General features: G+C 44.4%; 2 protein-coding genes across 2 annotated transcripts in view; one reads left to right on the top strand and one right to left on the bottom strand.

The window, feature by feature from the left end:
* Window positions 1-13,580: 13,580 nt before the first annotated feature.
* Window positions 13,581-19,435, top strand: LOC139413316 (zinc finger protein 135-like). The gene is made up of 2 exons (XM_071160537.1): window positions 13,581-13,715; window positions 15,647-19,435. The coding sequence occupies exon 2, from the start codon at window positions 15,791-15,793 to the stop codon at window positions 17,423-17,425; it is 1,635 nt and encodes a 544-aa protein (XP_071016638.1). The 5' UTR covers window positions 13,581-13,715; window positions 15,647-15,790; the 3' UTR covers window positions 17,426-19,435.
* Window positions 19,124-21,255, bottom strand: part of LOC139413308 (storkhead-box protein 1-like) — a 47,298-nt gene continuing 45,166 nt past the window's right edge. Inside the window, exon 4 of the mRNA XM_071160524.1 lies at window positions 19,124-20,986. Coding sequence (XP_071016625.1) covers window positions 20,857-20,986 — 130 coding nt within the window. The 3' untranslated portion in view covers window positions 19,124-20,856. The remainder of the gene's footprint in view (window positions 20,987-21,255) is intronic.

Genomic DNA, 21,255 nt, shown 5'->3' with positions numbered 1-21,255 from the left:
GCATCAAACAATACAACATTTTCAGTCACCTCCTTGTCTGAATGACAAATTAATAAACAGGTCAATGTCAAGCCCTGCATGTTTTGGCTGCTATTGTAGGCTGAAAGATAGAACAGCTACTTCCATGTAAAAATATAATGGGATGCATTGTCTTGTCTTTGATGGTAGGCCACTCTGGTAGGCCTACATTAAAATAAAATAGCCACAGTAGCCTACATGGCCACTGTTAAACCTGTAACTTAAAGTGGTTACAGCGTTGGTGTTCACAGTTAACACGTGCTGGAAGTCGCACAGAATTTTAACTATGTTCAAGTTTGCGCTCAGCAGACCTGAAATTTGCTCAGTGCCCCCCAAAATTTGAGGGAACATTGCTGACAGGTGTGGCATATCAAAAAGCTGATTAAACAGCAGTATCCTTACAAAGGTCCACCTTGTGCTGGGGACAACAAAAGTTCCACAACACAATGCCAAGATGGCGTAGCAGTCAGATGTCTTTGTCTTGTCTCGTATATATATTTTTATATATTATTCTTCGCATTCTTTTTAATATTTTTCCTAAACCTCAACTTCAAAATACCCTCCTCTCTTTCCAAAAGTATTTCTATACCTCCGAACTGGAATACCTCAACTGAAACTAGCTAGCTTACTAGCTACCAGCTATCAGTCAGCTAACAACTGCTAGCGGTCATCAGCTAACCTTTAGCTTGGAAAGCTCTCGCCAGTTCGTACAACGTGTTTCAATCAGAGCATACCGGACCTATTTTTCTCTCCATATCCCCGGATTCATACCGCAAACTCTGAACCTTTTCATCTGGATCATCGCAGCTAGCTAACCCTGGTTGACTACTCCTGGCTAACGTTTCCGTCCCAGAGCTAGCACCAACTAGCCTGGAGCTAGCCCATGCTAGACCCATCTCCTGGCTAGGGCTCCTCGGCTACAATATCCGGACCCCTTCTACTGCCGGTACGGGGCATGGAAACCCGCCGATCCTTCACGACTGGAATACCGGCATAATCTGCCTGAGGATCCCAACAGGACCGACGTCCCCTGAAGGCCCATTCTGCTAACCGCAGGCTGCTAGCTATCTAGAGCATATTGGACTGTTAACTGATCCATCAGCCAGTTTCTTGGACCACTATACCTATTTTGCCAATTGGACTTGGAACCCTCTGCTACTTGGAACCCTACTAATTCCATGACTGGTCTATCAACGTCACCGCACGAGGAGGCAAAAACAGACTTTCCCCCACCGCGACGTCCCTCTAAAGCCCTTATGCTAGCTTGCTAGCCCCGGTCTGCTAACTGCTAGCTTGCTAGCCCCGGCCTGCTAACTGTCTGAATCGCCGTGTCCCCAGCCTTCCCAACCACTCACTTGACCCAAACGTTCACTTGGCTACGCATGCCTCTCCCTAATATCAATATGCCTTGTCCATTACTGTCCTGGCTAGTGATTACTTTCTTATTTCACTGTAGAGCCTCTAGCCCTGCTCAATATGCCTTAACCAACCATGTTGTTCCACCTCCCACATATGCGATGACATCACCTGGTTTAAACGTCTCTAGAGACTATATTTCTCTCCTCATTACTCAATGCCTGGGTTTACCTCCAATGTACTCTCTTCCTACCATACCTTAGTCTGTACATTATGGCTTGAATCTATGCTATCGTGCCCAGAAACCTGCTCCCTTTATTCTCTGTTCCGAACGTGCTAGACGGCCAGTTCTTACAGCCTTTAGCCATACCCTTATCCTACTTTTCCTCTGTTCCTTTGGTGATGTAGAGGTTAATCCAGGACCTGCAGTGCCTAGCTCCAATCCTACTCCCCAGGTGCTCTCATTTGTTGACTTCTGTAACCGTAGAAGCCTTGGTTTCATGCATGTTAACATTAGAAGCCTACTACCTAAGTTTGCTTTATTCACTGCTTTAGCACATTCTGCCAACCCGGATGTCTTAGCCGTGTCTGAATCCTGGCTTAGGAAAACCACCAAAAACCCTGAAATTTCCATCCCTAACTATAACATTTTCCGCCAAGATAGAACTGCCAAAGGGGGCAGTGTTGCAATCTACTGCAGAGATAGCCTGCAGAGTTCTATCTTACTATCCAGGTCTGTACCAAAACAATTGGAGCTTCTACTTCTAAAAATGCACCTTTCCAGAAACAAGTCTCTCACCATTGCTGCTTGCTATAGACAACCCTCTGCCCCCAGCTGTGCCCTGGACACCATATGTGAATTGATTGCCCCCCATCTATCTCCAGAGCTCATGCTGCTAGGTGACCTAAACTGGGACATGCTTAACACCCCGGCCTTCCTACAATCTAAGCTTGATGCCCTCAATCTCACACAAATTATTTATGAACCTACCAGGTTCAACCCCAAATCCGTAAACACGGGGGCCCTCATAGATATCATCCTAACTAACTCGCCCTCCAAATACACCTCTGCTGTTTTCAACCAAGATCTCAGTGATCACTGCCTCATTGCCTGCATCCGTAACGGGTCTATGGTCAAACGACCACCCCTCATCACTGTCAAACGCTCCCTAAAACACTTCAGCGAACAGGCCTTTCTAATCAACCTGGCCGGGGTATCCTGAAATGACATTGACCTCATCCCGTCAGTAGAGGATGCCTGGTTATTCTGTAAAAGTGCCTTCCTCACCATCTTAAATAAGCATGCTCCATTCAAAAAAAATAGAACGAGGAATAGATATAGCCCTTGGTTCACTCCAGACCTGTCTGTCCTTGACCAGCACAAAAACATCCTGTGGCGTTCTGCATTAGCATCGATTAGCATCGAATAGCCCCTGTGATATACAACTTTACAGGAAAGTTAGGGACCAATATACACAGTCAGTTAGGAAAGCTAAGGCTAGCTTTTTCAAACGGAAATCTGCATCCTGTGGTACAAACTCATAAAAGTTCTGTGACACTGTAAAGTCCATGGAGAATAAGAGCACCTCCTCCCAGCTGCCAGCTGCATTGAGGATAGGAAACACTGTCACTACTGATACATCCACAATAATTGAGAATTTCAATAATGATTTTTCTACGGCTGGCCATGCTTTCCAACTGGCTACCCCTACCCCGGTCAACAGCCCTGCGCTCCCCACAGCAACTCGCCCAAACCTCCCCCACTTCTCCTTCACCCAAATCCAGATAGCTGATGTTCTGAAGGAGCTGCAAAATCTGGACCCCTACAAATCAGCCGGGCTAGACAATCTGGACCCTCTCTTTCTAAAATGATCTGCCAAAATTGTTGCAACCCCTATTACTAGCCTGTTCAACCTCTCTTTCGTATCGTCTGAGATTCCCATAGATTGGAAAGCTGCTGCGGTCATCCCCCTCTTCAAAGGGGGAGACACTCTAGACCCAAACTGCTACAGACCTATATCTATTCTACCCTGCCTTTCTAAGGTCTTTGAAAGCCAAGTTAACAAACAGATTACCGACCATTTCGAATCTCACCGTACCTTCTCTGCTATGCAATCTGGTTTCAGAGCTGGTCATGGGTGCACCTCAGCCACGCTCAAGGTCCTAAACGATATCATAACCGCCATCGATAAGAGACATTACTGTGCAGCCGTATTCATCAACCTGGTTAAGGCTTTCAACTCTGTCAATCACAACATTCTTATCAGCAGACTCAATATCCTTGGTTTCTCAAATGACTGCAAAGCCTGGTTCACTAACTACTTCTCAAATAGAGTTCAGTATGTCAATTCGGAGGGCCTGTTATCCGGACCTCTTGAAGTCTCTATCGGGGTGCCACAGGGTTCAATTCTTGGGCCAACTCTCTTCTCTGTATACATTAATGATGCTGCTCTCGCTGCTGGTGATTCTTTGATCCACCTCTATGCAGACGACACCATTCTGTATACCTCTGGCCCTTCATTGGACACTGTGTTAACTAACCTCCAGATGAGCTTCAATGCCATACAACTCACCCCGTGTGGCCTCCAACTTTTCTCAACTGCAAGTAAAAGTAAATGCATGCTCTTCAACCGATCGCTGACCGTACCTGCCCGCCAGTCCAGCGTCACTACTCTGGACGGTTCTGACTTAGATTATGTGGACAACTATAAATACCTAGGTGTCTGGTTAGACTGTAAACTCTCCTTCCAGACTCACATTAAGCATCTCCAAACCAAAGCCTCATGTACTACCCACCACTGCGACCTGTATGCTCTCGTTGGCTGGCCCTCGCTTCATACTCGTCGCCAAACCCACTGGCTCCAGGTCATCTACAGGTCTCTGCTAGGTAAAGCCCCACCTTATCTCAGCTCACTGGTCAACATAGCAGCACCCACCCGTAGCACGCGCTCCAGCAGGTATATCTCACTGGTCACCCCCAAAGCCAATTCTTCCTTTGGCCGTCTCTCCTTCCAGTTCTCTGCTGCCAATGACTGGAACGAACTGCAAAAATCTCTGAAGCTGGAGACTCTTACCTCTCTCATTAGCTTTAAGAACCAGCTGTCAGAGCAGCTCACAGATCACTGCACCTGTACAAAGGTCATCTGTAAATAGTCCATCCAATCTACCTCATCCCCATACTGTATTTATTTATTTATCTTGCTCCTTTGCACCCCAGTATCTCAACTTGCACGTTCATCCTCTGCACATCCTACCATTCCAGTGTTTAATTGCTATATTGTGATTACTTTGCCACCATGGCCTATTTATTGCCTTACCTCTCTTATTTGCACATGCTGTACATAGATTTTCCTACTGTATTATTGATTGTATGTTTGTTTATCCCATGTGTAACTCTGTGTTGTTGTATGTGTCGAACTGCTTTGCTTTATCTTGGCCATGTCGCAGTTGCAAATGAGAACTTGTTCTCAACTAGCCTACCTGGTTAAATAAAGGTGAAATAAAAAAATATATGTCTCAAGTTTTGAGGGAGCTATTGGCTATTGCTGACTACAGGAATGTCCACAAGTGCTGTTGCCAGGGAATTTAATGTTAATTTCTCTACCATAAGCCACCTCCAACGTTGTTTTACAGAATTTGGCAGTATGTCCAACCGACCTTACAACTGCAGACCACGTGTATGTGGGCGAGTGATTTGCTGATGTCATCGTTGTGAATAGAGTGCCCCATGATGGCAGTGGGGTTATGGTATGGGCAGACTTAAGCTACAGACAACGAATACAATTTTATTTTATCGATGGCAATTTGAATGCACAGAGATACCTTGACGAGATACTGAGGCCCATTTTCATGCCATTCATCTGCAGCCATCACCTCATGTTTCAGCATGGTAATGCACAGCCCCATGTCGCAAGGATATGAACAGAATTTCTGGAATGTCCCAGTTCTTCCATGGCCTGCATTGTCACCAGGCATGTCACCCGTTAAGAATGTTTGGGATGCTCTGGATCGACGTGTACGACAGCGTGTTCCAATTCCCGCCAATATCCAGCAACTTCGCACAGCCATTGAAGAGGAGAGAGACAACATTCCACAGGCCACAATCAACAGCCTGATCAACTATATGTGAAGAAGATGAGTCACATTGCATGAGGCAAATGGTGGGCACAATAGATATAGACTGGTTTTCTGATCCAGGCCCCTACCTTTTTTTAAGGTATCTCTGACCAACAGATGCATATCTGCATATATCTGTATTCCCAGTCATGTGAAATCCATAGACTAGGGCAAAATGAATGTATTTCAATTGACTGATTTCCTTATGTGAACTGTAACTCAGTAAACCATTTGAAATGTTTGCATGTTGCATTTATATTTTTGTTCAGTATATTTGCACATCACTACAACACTGTACATAGCCATAACATGACGTGACAACTTTTGTGAGTGTAATGTTCACTGTTTACTGATTGTTTATTTAACTTTTGTTTATTATGTATTTCACTTGCTTTGACAATGTAAACATATGTTTCCCATGCCAATAAAACCCTTTGAATTGAGAGCGAGAGCGAGAGCGAGAGAGAGAGAGAGACTGAGCAGAGGTCAGGATCAGATGGGCTCCTGCATTTTTCAGCATTTTCTTTAAAAAAGATAGATTAGGAGTTAGATAAACTTGGATTTTTTGTCAGGAACACATACTGGATTCTACCCTCTACAACATAACCCCTACTTCAAATCAAAACTTAAAACCTGATTTTGGATGGATTTACGGAATCACCTGGAAGGCTCACAACTACCAAGGATTTATTACCCTATACAGCAAATTCTCTGGAAAACAACAGAAACCTGAAAACACCTTCCAACCTGAAACTGAGTGAGTAATGTTTAGTCTGAAACTATATTTTATTTCCAAAAGCCAAGAAGTAAAATACACAACATTACTTTATAAGGACTGAATTCTAACATAATTCTGCCAAGCTTGATACAGCTTCAACTAGCACTGACGTGTCAAGTGAGAGGTGTCAAAGCCCATTAGCCCAACAATGGCAGGAGAGTCACACAGTCTACCCCAACCAAATGGAGAGGCCTTAGAAGCTCCCTCCCGCTGTTCAGAGGTAATTCAAATACAGTACCCTGTGCATGTAAAGAATGATAAGGCAAGAAAAGATTACAAAATGAAGCTCCTTATGGAAAATCAAGAGACACTTTTTGCTGACTATTACAAAAATGGGAACATCAGCAACCTTATCTTCCACACAAACCATCCCCTGGCATGGCACAGTGCTATATTAGCACACTACCCCTTTGTTAAGAGAGGGGGGGTTAACGAGGGGTGGAAACTCAGAATACTTGATAACGAGGACTCTGAGTCAGGTAATATAAATATCTATAAGTCCGGAACAGTAATGGTACAGGGTAACCCCAAACAGTTTCAGCTGGACTTTCACCTAATCAAAGAATTAGCCCAGCAGGAGAAGCTCTCCCTTGATAAAGATACCCCCACCCCGAGCGGACCAGACCTCTTCATTATGTAACCCCACAGACGAGCAACACCCAGCAGAGAGTCAACCTCCCAGCACAGATTACCACTCCCTCATTGAAATGAAGGACAAATTCACCCAGCTGGAGGTAAGACAGGTGGAGCTGGAACAGCAGGTGATTACACTTCAGTCAGCACAGACCCAGACAACAGTCCAGCACAACAACACCCCCTTAACCAGACCCGGAGAGCTGGAGGTGGACAGAGACATATCTGCACTTTGGACTGTGGTGAGACAACTTCAACAGGAGAAAGAGCAGAATCAGGAGAAGAACAGAGCATTATAGGAGAGGATCAGACTGCTGGTGGAGGAGAGGTTGAGGGGGATGGAGGAGAGGGTGAGGGGGACGGAGGAGAGGTTGAGGGGGACGGCGTGTGACAGAGAACAACCCACTAGAGAGGTGGCCACCCCCAAAGAGAGCCGCACACTCTTGAAGCTCAGATGCAAAAATGTAATACCAACGTTTCGACAGCCAAGCTGTCTTCATCAGGGTATAATCACAAACACTGCGGGATGACTCGTTTATATAGTGTCAAAAGACACAGGTGTCTGTAATCATGGCCAGGAGTGGCCTAATATCATTGGTTAATAATCAAATATTAAAATGTCATACAAAGAACAGCATACAAACAAATGGATAGCATACGATCATAGATTAATTTGACTATACAAGTTTACACACAATTACAATGGCAAAGTCACAATAATCACAAGAATGGCTTCAGATCAAAGTCTACGTTGAGACCGAAGGGCGCAAGGGTCTTTAGATTAAAGATCCAGGCAGCCTCTCGTTTTAACAATAAATTATCAAGGTCACCCCCTCTCCTAGGGAGGGTGACATGTTCGATGACAATATAACGCAGAGACGAAATCGAGTGGCCTGCCTCCAAGAAGTGGGCCGCAACTGGATAAGTAAAGTTTTTACACCTAATGGTGCTACGATGCTCTGAGATACGTACTTTTAATTCGCGCTTTGTTTTACCTACATAATTTTTACCACAAGGACAAGTTATAAGATAAATAACTGCCTTAGTGGAGCACGTAATAACACCTTTTATTGGGATCGATTTCCCTGTTTGTGGGTGTTTGAAGGATCTACATTTATAAGTGCCATTGCATTGAGCACAGCCACAGCAAATAGACGTTGTTCAGGAATATCTTGGGGTGGTAAATCAGAGTTTACCAATTGGTCTCTGAGATTTCTGCCCCGCGAGAATACGACCAGCGAGAATACGACCAAGGGAAGGTCCGAAAACACATTACCGAGACTATCATCGGATTTTAGGATGTGCCAATGTTTGTGAACAATTCCCTTAATTTGTTCAGAGCACTTTGAATAGCGGGTAGTTAGAACGCAAGAATGCTCTTTTTGCGAAACTGACCTTGAAAAAGGTCATGTCTCGTTTTGTTTTGAATTTTCTCAATGGCAATATTAATCTGATCATTCTTGTAGCCCCTCTCCTTGAACTTTCTTTGCGTCTCAGCCATATTTCTGTCAAAATCGGACTGTTTTTTGCAAATTCTTTTGATTTGACAGAATTGGCTGTAGGGCAAACTATTTTTTGAGGGAAGTGGGTGACAACTATCAGCCCTCAACAAACTGTTACGATCAGTAGGTTTCCTGTAAAGATCAGTGTATAGAACATTATCTTCACACAAGATCAGAAGATCAAGAAAACTGATTTGACGTGTATCAGATTGCATAGTAAATCTCAGATGCGTAGAACAGGAGTTAAGAAAAGCATGGAACGCCTGGAGCTGTTTTGAATCACCCCTCCATATAACAAAAATATCATCAATATACCGTTTCCAAATAATGATGTGAGGCAAGAAAACATTTGAGAGGATTGAAAATAGACTGTTTCTCCATGTAACCCACATACAAATTAGCATAGTTAGGAGCCATGGGAGATCCCATAGCAGTCCCTTTAGTCTGAATAAAGAAATCATTTAGAAACATGAAATAGTTATGCGTGAGTACTATTTCAGCCAATGTTACAATGCATGCACTGGAAGGTAGTTCATTAGGGTCACGTTGCAGAAGAAAATGTTCCATAGCTTCAATACCGCCCTCGTGTGGAATATTAGTGTATAATGACTCAACATCAAAAGTAACTAACAAGGTATTCTCAGGGAGAGGATCAAGAGATTCAATGATAGAGATCATACTGCTGGTGTCCTTTACAAAGGAGGGTAGCTGTTCTGCGAGTGGTCTAATCAAAAAGTCAAGAGTAGATAGGGCCGTTACTGCATCAATGCCCTGGAGGTTGTGTAACATTCTTGTGTAATTATCTCCACCCTGCTACCACGAAAAGACTTCCACCCTGCCACAATACAGCGGGTAAACGCAAGTATTTCCCGTGACTGTGCCTCAAAACCAAATGTTTTCCTGGCCCACCACTCCACCCTGGACTTGAACAGCCTCTATGACCAGGTCCACCTCTACAAGGCAGCAGTGCCCACCTTTGCCCGGACTCTAAAGGACATCGCTCTCAAACGTATCCCCAACACTTCACACAGGAGCAACAGATCAATAGACACCCCACCCAGACCAGCGAGACACCCTCCCAGACCTGCAGGACCCCCCCCTGGACCTACACATAGAGGACCCACGCCAAGAGGAATTACATCCAGACCACAGTACACCCAGACACATCCACACCCTCACCCCAACCAATCAACACCCCCCCCACGTCAACCATGCCCACACCCCATTTAGGCCCCCTCAGATCAGACCTATGCCACTCCTGCCCACCCCATGCACCCCACCCCCGCAAAGAGGGCCTCAACATGGAAGCCACACATACGCCCAGGTAGTGAGCGGGCAAACAGTCCCAACCCCCACTCGCCCAAGCCAATGGCATGTACCAGATGCTCAGCAGGCTCTGCTCACACTTACTGGCCTGAGGCCAAACCACGACCAACAACATTGGACACTCTATGGAACAAAAAGCCTTCACTATATCATCCTGGAATATCCAAGGCCTGAGGTCATCTGCCTTTGGCCTAAAGAGCAGAAACCCAGACTTCACCAAAGAAATCGGTAATACAGACATTGTCATCCTGCAAGAAACCTGGTATAGAGGAGACGGACCCACTGGTTGCCCTCTAGGTTACAGAGAGCTGGTAGTCCCATCCACCAAACTACCAGGTGTGAAACAGGGAAGGGACTCAGGGGGTATGCTAATTTGGTATAGAGCAGACCTAACTCACTCCATTAAATGAATCAAAACAGGAACATTCTACATTTGGCTAGAAATTCAAAAGGAAATTATCCTAACAGAGAAAAATGTCCTCCTGTGTGCTACCTATATCCCCCCACTAGAATCCCCATATTTGAATGAAGACAGCTTCTCCATCCTGGAGGGGGAAATCAATCATTTCCAGGCCCAGGGACATGTACTAGTCTGTGGCGACCTAAATGCCAGAACCGGACAAGAACCTGACACCCTCAGCACACAGGGGGACAAACACCTGCCTGGAGGTGACAGCATTCCCTCCCACCTATGCCCCACTAGGCACAACTATGACAACATAACCAACAAAAACGGGTCACAACTCCTGCAGCTCTGTCGCACGCTGGGTATGTACATAGTCAACGGTAGGCTTCGAGGGGACTCCTATGGTAGATACACCTATAGCTCATCTCTTGGCAGTAGTACTGTAGACTACTTTATCACTGACCTCAACCCAGAGTCTCTCAGAGCGTTCACAGTCAGCCCACTGACACCCCTATCAGACCACAGCAAAATCACAGTCTACTTAAACAGAGCAATACTCAATCATGAGGCATCAAAGCCAAAGGAACTGAGTAACATTAAGAAATGCTATAGATGGAAGGAATGCAGTTTGGAAACCTACCAAAAAACAATTAGGCAACAACAAATTCAATCCCTTTTAGACAATTTCCTGGGTAAAACGTTCCACTGTAATAGTGAAGGTGTAAACTTGGCAGTAGAAAATCTTAACAGTATATTTGACCTCTCAGCTTCCCTATCAAATCTAAAAATCTCAAATAGAAAACCGAAGAAAGTTAACAATAATGACAAATGGTTTGATGAAGAATGCAAAAATCTAAGAAAGAAATTGAGAAACCTGTCCAACCAAAAACATAGAGACCCGGAAAACCTGAGTCTACGCCTTCACTATGGTGAATCACTAAAACAATACAGAAATACACTACGGAAAAAGAAGGAACAGCATGTCAGAAATCAGCTCAATGCAATTGAAGAATCCATAGACTCTAACCACTTCTGGGAAAATTGGAAAACACTAAACAAACAACAACACGAAGAAATATCTATCCAAAATGGAGATGTATGGGTAAACCACTTCTCCAATCTTTTTGGCTCTATAACAAAGAATAAAGAGCAAAAACATATACATGATCAAATACAGATCTTAGAATCAACTATTAAAGACTACCAGAACCCACTGGATTCTCCAATTACATTGAATGAGTTACAGGACAAAATAAAAACCCTCCAACCCAAAAAGGCCTGTGGTGTTGATGGTATCCTCAATGAAATGATCAAATATACAGACAACAAATTCCAATTGGCTATACTAAAACTCTTTAACATCATACTTAGCTCTGGAATCTTCCCCAATATTTGGAACCAAGGACTGATAACCCCAATCCACAAAAGTGGAGACAAATTTGACCCCAATAACTACCGTGGAATATGTGTCAACAGTAACCTTGGGAAAATCCTCTGCATTATCATTAACAGCAGACTCGTACATTTCCTCAATGAAAACAATGTACTGAGCAAATGTCAAATTGGCTTTTTACCAAATTACCGTACAACAGACCATGTATTCACCCTGTACACCCTAATTGACAACCAAACAAACCAAAACAAAGGCAAAGTCTTCTCATGCTTTGTTCATTTAAAAAAAGCCTTCGACTCAATTTGGCATGAGGGTCTGCTATACAAACTGATGGAAAGTGGTGTTGGGGGTAAAACATACGACATTATAAAATCCATGTACACAAACAACAAGTGTGCGGTTAAAATTGACAAAAAACACACACATTTCTTCATACAGGGTCGTGGGGTTAGACAGGGATGCAGCTTAAGCCCCACCCTCTTCAACATATATATCAACGAATTGGCGCGGGCACTAGAAAAGTCTGCAGCACCCGGCCTCCCCCTGCTAGAATCTGAAGTCAAATGTCTGCTGTTTGCTGATGATCTGGTGCTTCTGTCACCAACCAAGGAGGGCCTACAGCAGCACCTAGATCTTATGCACAGATTCTGTCAGACCTGGGCCCTGACAGTAAATCTCAGTAAGACCAAAATAATGGTGTTCCAAAAAAGGTCCAGTCACCAGGACCACAAACACAAATTCCATCTAGACACTGTTGCCCTAGAGCACACAAAAAACTATACATACCTTGGCCTAAACATCAGCGCCACAGGTAACTTCCACAAAGCTGTGAACGATCTGAGAGACAAGGCAAGAAGGGCATTCTATGCCATCAAAAGGAACATAAATTTCAACATACCAATTAGGATTTGGCTAAAAATACTTGAATCAGTCATAGAGCCCATTGCCCTTTATGGTTGTGAGGTCTGGGGTCCGCTCACCAACCAAGACTTCACAAAATGGGACAAACACCAAATTGAGACTCTGCACGCAGAATTCTGCAAAAATATCCTCTGTGTACAACGTAGAACACCAAATAATGCATGCAGAGCAGAATTAGGCCGATACCCACTAATTATCAAAATCCAGAAAAGAGCCGTTAAATTCTACAACCACCTAAAAGGAAGCGATTCCCAAACCTTCCATAACAAAGCCATCACCTACAGAGAGATGAACCTGGAGAAGAGTCCCCTAAGCAAGCTGGTCCTGGGGCTCTGTTCACAAACACAAACACACCCTACAGAGCCCCAGGACAACAGCACAATTAGACCCAACCAAATCATGAGAAAACAAAAAGATAATTACTTGACACATTGGAAAGAATTAACAAAAAAACAGAGCAAACTAGAATGCTATTTGGCCCTACACAGAGAGTACACAGCGGCAGAATACCTGACCACTGTGACTGACCCAAAATTAAGGAAAGCTTTGACTATGTACAGACTCAGTGAGCATAGCCTTGCTATTGAGAAAGGCCGCCGTAGGCAGACATGGCCTATAACCATTTGTACATTGTTAAAACACTGTATATATATAATATGACATTTGTAAGGTCTTTATTGTTTTGAAACTTCTGTATGTGTAATGTTTACTGTTAATTTTTGTTGTTTTTCACTTTATATATTCACTCTGTATGTTGTCTACCTCACATGCTTTGGCAATGTTAACACATGTTTCCCATGCCAATAAAGCCCTTGAATTGAATTGAGAGAGAGAGAGAGAGAGAGAGAGAGAGAGAGAGAGAGAGAGAGAGAGAGAGAGAGAGAGAGAGAGAGAGAGAGAGAGAGAGAGAGAGAGAGAGAGAGAGAGAAAGAGAAAGAGAGAGAGAGAGAGAGAGAGAGAGAGAGAGAGAGAGAGAGAGAATAGGGGGGATAGAAGAGAGGATGGTAGTGAAGGCGACTTTGAACGGTCGGCCTAAACCTCGGTGGCCTGAATCGATGTATTACTCCGGGGCTATAGAGGGCAGTCTTGATTGCATGTGCCAGTGACAAGCTACAATGCGTTGTTGGCGCCAGAAGATCAGTGGCGCAAGCTCTACAGAAAGCGAGAGAGGAAGACATTGCAGACAGTCGCAAGCAAGCATCCAGGAGAAATCGGTTGTGCAGAGTCCTTAAACTTTTTGTTTCATCATACCCCGAAGACAAAGAGGTGGGTACCCTGCGGACCTATACTAATTAATATCCCAAACAGCTGTCTATTTTGACTGTTTAGGTTGCCAATAAACAGGCTATAGGATTAGTTGATAATTGTGTACACGTTTATTTTTTATTCAGATATCTAGTTAAGTTATATATTCCTAAGTTCTGACACTATCAAATGTTATTTTACTTCTGTGACTCATTTTCACCCAGTGACGGTCCCAAGAAAATGGACCTCGGGCCCCGTATGTGCTTGCTGGCTAGGAATATAGCCAGCTAGTTAGCTTGATATCTAGGCTAGGTAGCCTGCTAGCAAAGTACGCTAGCGCAGTAGCTCGCGAGGCTAGGCCATATTGAGTGGAATGCTGTCGCATGTCGAGGATATTTGGGTAGCTTGGTGCTCGAACGTTCTCAATCTTGCAATACATTGGTAAATTGAATTAACTGAGATTATAAAGCATTCGTCTTGTGTGTATTTTATGATTTCGAAGGCATTTGAGCCGTGCTTTGTTATGCATTTGTTATATAAGATGGGGTCGCCTTTCCCGGGCTTTTTAGCGAGGCGAATACTCCTCGCCCGGATAATGTTAGCCATCTTTGTTTCAGGCTGATTTATCGGATTATGGCGAAAAACTACCCCATCTGCGCCTCGGTGTTTATATATTTGGGTTGTATACAAATGTATTTTCTGCCTTTTTTGTGGCTCTTCCTACCGTTACTTAAAAATAGATTTTGTAATACTTTTGGAAACCCCCTCGTAGTTCTGAAATGCGCTTTGAAGGGCGGAAGCTAGCGTAGCGGCAGCCATCTTATGTTTCCTGGCTAGCTGGAAAGTGGTGGTGTGGCATAGACAAGATGGCCTGTTAAAACTGCGCACAAGTTGTGTCAGAGTTTCCGCATTCGTTATTGTATTCGTAACCGTGTAAAAATGACTTTGGTGAATGTAAGGTTTGTTGCACATATGAGGGGGAAACGCTTGATTTGTTGATCAGCCATGCGGCTAACTAACTAGCCAGCTAGTTATCAGCTACAAAGCTAGTTAGCGCGCTAACTCGACAAACATTAGCCGCTAACAATGCTGTATCGTCAAGTTGTTTTCACCTCCCCTAGCCAGCTAACTAGCGGGCTAATGTTGGCTATGTAGCCAAGGTGGTCAATGTTATGTTGGCCAAGGTGGTTAATGTTATGTTGGTCTACCTGGTTAAAGAGTGTGTTTAGACTATTTTCATGCCATTTCAAATGTTTAGTCAACGTAAGGCTTCTGTGAAACCCTCGTCCATCTTTTATATCGGTTAGTCAGTAATTGCATATTACCCATTCTGCATCTGCCTAGATAGCCAGGTAGCCTCAGCTCTTGCGCATAACTTTGGTGCTAAATAACATTTAGCCCGCTAGATAGCAATTTATAGCCAGCTAACGAATTATTAATATGTATTTCAACTGTTTCAAATAATTTCTAAATTCGTGCGATGTTTGCCCTTTGTTAGATTACGGGAAACACCATTTGCCTCTGCAGAATTAATACAAGTATTTTGTCTTTTTGTTCTGTGTATTGTTGACACTGGTACTCCTGTCACTTGGCTAGTTAGCCTTAAATTATTGCTAGCTGGGGGTCTTGGCTGGCTAGTTATCTGGCTAATAACAAGTGTGTCAGTGCAGAAGCTATGGCTCCGTATAAAGTTTCAGATGTTTTCTTGATTTGTAATGCACAAACTGAACAGCGTTCTGCCTACTTTTTTCACCCCTTTTTCTGCCAGGATAAATACCTATAATCTATTACTGTTACACCACACCAGCAGCTCTCTGCTTTAGTATCAGCATTGAAACTGTTCTACAGTACTACTGTTCACTTCATTAGCATGGAAACACTTAGTTGAGATGTAAATGATAGCTCAATGTCACATCACTTAATTTGTATCTTATATTGCTTCCACCTGACAGGTCTCTGACTGACTGAGAATCTAAGCACTACTACCACCAACCCTGTTGTGCTAGCCATACTAAGTGGATCTCTTCCTACCCCAAGTCCCTCTAAGCTTCCCGTCCGGCTCTAAAACGGAGGTCGTCGGGCTGGAGTGTGTTCTCATGGCTGATTCAGAGACTGAGTGTGACACACCCGGCCTTGACACGCTGGGGTCGGAGTGTGTCATTGCCCACAGCCAGGTTGACCTGCATTATGCGGCCGAGACGGAGATCATGACGGAGGAGAAACGTGGCCTGGAGCTGGAGATCCACGGGGCAGACCTGGCCAAGATCCAAGGGCTCACTGCCGTGGCCTGTGTGGACGCCATCGTCACAGAAACTGACCACGACTACGTGACCAAGCCGGACCACCATGGGGAGATCCAGTGCTTCACCATGGGGGGCGAGGGCAAAGGGGAGGCACTGCTGGGAGAGGTGCTGCTAAAAACAGAGACTGAACATGTGGTTAAGGTGGAGTCGGACCACGTGGGCGGCGAGCTGACGGTGGAGTCCGAGAATGGTGTGGTTATCCACGAGGCCCACGGCCTGCAGTGCAACGAGTGCGGAGAGATCTTCGGCAGCATGGCCGACCTGCACCAGCACTTTGAGATCCACAAGGCCACCAACCCTTACATCTGCGTGCACTGTGGCGATAGCTTCGCTGTGGAGTCGAGCCTCAAGCAGCACATGAAGATCCACATGAAAGAGAAAGCGTATGCCACCACAGGCGTGGAGATGGTGGGAAAGGGGGTGATCGATGCTTTCAACCTAAAGTCTCACCAGATGATCCACAGCCCGGAGAAGCCCCACCGTTGCTCGGAATGTGGCAAGAGCTTCGCGGCAGCCATCACCCTGCGGGAGCACATGAAGATGCACTCGGAGGATAAGCCGTACAAGTGTACCCAGTGCAGGAAGAGCTTCATCCGCCGGCGCCACCTCAAGAAGCACCAGGAGCTCCACGCCAGGGAGAAGCCCTTCACATGTTCCCAGTGCGGAAAGGGCTTCACCACGGCCTCTAGCCTGAAGCAGCACCAGAAAACCCACGCAGGGGACAAGCCTCACCGCTGCACACAGTGCGGGAAGTGCTTTGCCGCAGCCGCAACCCTGCGGGAGCACCAGCGCATCCACTCTGGGGAGAAGCCCTACAAGTGCAACCAGTGCAGGAAGAGCTTTGTCCGCAAGCGCCACCTTAAGAAGCACCAACTGGTCCACTCGGGTGGGAAACCCTACTCCTGCGCCCAGTGCGACAAGAGCTTCAACCACTCCTCCTCGCTCTCCCGGCACCACAAGGTCCACCTGGAAGCACGCATCTACTCCTCTCCTCCCCAGGGCAAGGCCTTCTCCTACGGGTCCACTATGAAGCAGCAGTCAAGGATGCACCAGGGGGGAGGCGTGGGAGACAAACCGTACACCTGCAACCACTGCGACAAGAGCTTCAATCATTCCTCCTCCCTGTCCCGCCACCAAAGAGTCCACTCGGAGGGGAAGAGCTACACCTGCGGCCACTGTGGGAAGAGGTTCAACCACTCCTCTTCCCTGTCCAGGCACCAGCGTGTTCACCAGGAGCAGAAGCAGCAACAGGTAGTGGTGCAGCAACAGTACAGCGCCGTTCCCTCGACGAAGGGATTCCCCCACACCACCATCCTCAAACAGCGTATCCTGGCCAGCGAGAAGCCATACAGGTGCTCCCAGTGTGGAAAAGGCTTCAACCATTCATCTTCTCTCTCCAGGCATCATAGAATCCACATCGACCAGTGAGATCCCTACACACACCTACTCTGTCTTTCACTCACACACAGCCCTGACCGACACCCACCCCTGTGATGTTTCTGTTCTACCAATCGGTCCCGAGCTCCAGACAACAAGGACTACAGCCAATAAAACCCGGCCAGCTCTCCCAGTAACAGTGTAGTGGTCAGGGGCAGAGTTTAATTTGTCTCTGTGTGGAGCAGTCGATACAGATGGACGATGACACAACCAAAATATCCTTTTCAAAAGGAGCGAAATAAAAGTTCTAGCCTGAACTTATAATAACCCTTTACAGACGAGCTGTTGAAGTTGGGTTGCTTGACAAGTTCCTAGTACTTTCAGATCAGTTAGTTTTGAATAAATTGTGTGATAGACATTTTGAATGAGCCTGTGTTTCTCCTTTGTGATTGTGATTCTTTGCTCCAGAACCCCCTCTTTTTGATTGCTTTTAAAGAAAAGACAAATTATTTGATCATCTAGATAAATGTTACCTGACTAACGGAGAGAAACACTTGTAGTTATTCCACTCGTGCATAATTCTCCCCCTACTATATGGAGTGCTTTTCCAATCTAACCCTCGTTGAGGTCAATCTCCCACTCTTGGCTACTGATGCAACGTGCGATCAAGTCATACTGTCTTGATGGCATAAATTAGCAATTTTTCAAATGTGCATTTTTTTAACCCATCTTACCAACTGTAAACTAATGGCGGGAGACAGATCCTATGTAAATAATTGTTGGTTTATCCTTTTTTATATATCTGTATAGGTGACTACTGTGCAGTTTTGTTCCAGAAATTAGATGTATTTTTTTTATAGTAACATCCACATACTCTCACCTCCCTTCTCCAGATTCCTTTTCATTAATTGTTTTTGTTACAGAGCTACCAGGAAATGTTGCTACTGCTCTCGTATGTACATACTGTCATATCTGGGTTTCCATCCAGTGAGATGCAGCTCCATGTGGATGGGTATGTACCCAGTGATGTGGTCTGTACTGTACAGCTAAAGTGTGGAGAGCAATACTGCCTCAAGCCTCTGTATTTTGGGATGCAATTGACAGTCACGAAAAGGAGAAATGGACAAAATCACCGTTAAAAAAAATAAACTATCTGGTAGCATTATCTGAAGTTGACTTGCGTCTGTTTTTAATTGATTCCCTATCCAGTTCTTTCAGCACCAAATGTAACATCATTATTAGATAGACGATGGACTCTGATGTTCAAGAGTTATTTCTTTACTCATTCAATTAGCAGTGTATAGAATTATAGTTGATTTCGGGAGTAGAAGTACCCAAATTGGACAGTGTAATAATAGGTTGTGTTTACTACCTATCTAGACGACTATAGGTTGCTTTTAGTTATCTAGACGACTATAGGTTGCTTTTAGTGACACCACTCTTGACTTTGAACTTCCAGGTTTTCCAAATTCCATGGGATTACGCCTTTTTATTTACTGTTCTGTGTATAAATTTTAACTTTTTTTTTTTTTTAATACCGTTTGGGTCATTTTGAAAGGGAAGAATAGCTATTATACTGTTTAAAAAAAAAAAAAAAAATATGGGAAGTAATTTTTATTTTGAGCAGCCTTTATTCTTTTTACCCCTTTTTGAATAACGGTAGCATAGGCCTATTCCTTGTGTTAGATAGGTGCCTTACTGCATGCTGTAGAAATGTATGCCGAGCTGTCATAAAACAAACACCACAACTTATGGTTTGGCAACTCCTTTATTCTTAACTTACACCCAGCATTTTAAGTTGATGTCATTACTTTATTATTTTTGGGCTTCTATGTACATTGTGTTTGCACACTGGTACATCTTCATTGTCATTTAATTTTCTCTCCTGTCTTTGTTGATTGGCATTCAATGTAGATTTTCTTCAAGGTTGAATTAAGGAAGTGAGAATGTTTTTGATCCCTATATGGCTCTGATAACTGTAGAGGTCCCACCCAGCTCCACCTCTCCCCACATTTCTGACTGCTACATATATGGATAAATAAAAGTTGACTGTCAACATTGCATCAATGGTTTCTTTTGTCTGATTTGTTATTTTGAAGTCTGGTAATGACACCCGCATGCTTCTTGTTACATGTTAACTCAGTTTCCCTAAAAATACAACTGTGGGCAGGACCAATGTAGAAGTTTAATATTCATTAATCCATGTAATTTGAAAACTTCTTTCCACCTAACTCGGAAATTCTCAAATTTATGTTGGTGACGATGCTTTTGCCTCCCCCATAGACTACTGTAACCATCAGCCCATTGGCTCATTTGAGTTTTCAAACATGCTTCCATTTATTTTGTTACTGCGTCCAATTGGGGGCAGCCTTGTCTAAGGTTTGCTTACCTCACATTCCCAACAAAAATTATAGCCGTCCCTTCTAGTTGTAAAAGTCCCACTTTAATAATGACCTAATTTTTTTATAAAAATAAATACAAGTTAAACACACGTCATCACCCAACACTAAACCACCTCAATTCCTAACCCGAGCTCTCCCAGAGCCATGTTGTGGCTGGGATTTCTCTCCATGTACACCTTGTCCCTGGAGCCTCCACCTACACCCAGGACTTAGCTTATCACCTCTGTCTGCCAGGTTCTGGTTTGTATCGGCTGTTACTGAGCGACTTCAATGAACTTGTTTACTTACAAGAGGAAATCCTATGAAAGGCAAAGTCATTGCAGGGCAAAGGGTAGGTAGGCACTACTATTAAATACAAATGAGCCTGGCAGATGGAGCTGAAAAGCTAAGCCCTAGGTGCTGGTGGAGGAAGAGTGACAAGGGTTCCATGGAGAAGCGAAAGGTACTACTTATTTTCTTAAGTGTCAACAACTTTTAGTGAGGTGGTGGCTTGTGTGGTACATAAATATTTATTTGTGTTACACATGGCTACAAGGAAAGGTATGAAAATTAAATTTCAGGCCTAGTGGAAGGACCATGCAAACTCCCAGTACTACATCCTACATCCACACCACCTATTGATTGATCATGCATTCATTGCAGCAGATTCACTAGCCAAATATGTCTCTCAGGATATTCCTGTTAAATGTTATATACAGAAAGGGGAAGAATAAAATATACAAGGACATCCACTGGGGTAGGTCTGGGTTGAGCATCCATAAGTTGCTCTTATACACTATCCCGGGAGGACTGGATAGCTAACCAGCATAGACAATGAGGAAAAGCTAGGTGTTCACAGCAAGTTTATGACAGCAGTGAAACAAACATGCTGGAAGTCCATGAAGATAGGCTGTGAACCCCATATCTGATAGCACATTCTTACTTCCCACGCTTCCTGATGGCGGATCAGACGGAGCTGCATCAGGGGACTCATGGACCCTCACACAGAGCTGCGTCAGGAAGCTCATGGACCCTCACACGGAGCTGTGTCAGGGAGCTCATTGTCCCTCCCTCTGAGATGCATCTGGGGGCCTATGGTTTCTATACGTTCATGACTGGTGTGAGCTGTAGCAAAGAGCTCTGGGGTCTCATGGCGGAGCTCTTGGAGTGCAGTTTCTCCAGGTTCTGTAGGAAACCTCTCCTCTTTAGACCCTCCAGAGTCACATGGGTGCTGTAGGGAGAAACATAGCGGGTATAAATGATAAAATGCACACAAAAAGCTCCTGTGGGGAGATGAACCATATCAGCAGGACAGAAATACAATATGGAATACACTGATAGACACACACTTACATTTAGGGGAAGGGGATACCTAGTCAGGTACTAACTATACTGAAATTCAGGGTGAAAAAAACCTACTCTTCACCACAAAAGGGAAAATGCCAAGTTCTTATAAAGTTCATGCAACACTTTTCCCCTCTTCAATGCTAAATGTGAGGG

This window comes from Oncorhynchus clarkii, chromosome 1 (assembly GCF_045791955.1).
Source record: "Oncorhynchus clarkii lewisi isolate Uvic-CL-2024 chromosome 1, UVic_Ocla_1.0, whole genome shotgun sequence".
Taxonomy (NCBI): domain Eukaryota; kingdom Metazoa; phylum Chordata; class Actinopteri; order Salmoniformes; family Salmonidae; genus Oncorhynchus; species Oncorhynchus clarkii.
The sequence above is the reverse complement of the archived record's forward strand: the minus strand, read 5'-3'. Positions and strand labels throughout refer to the sequence as shown.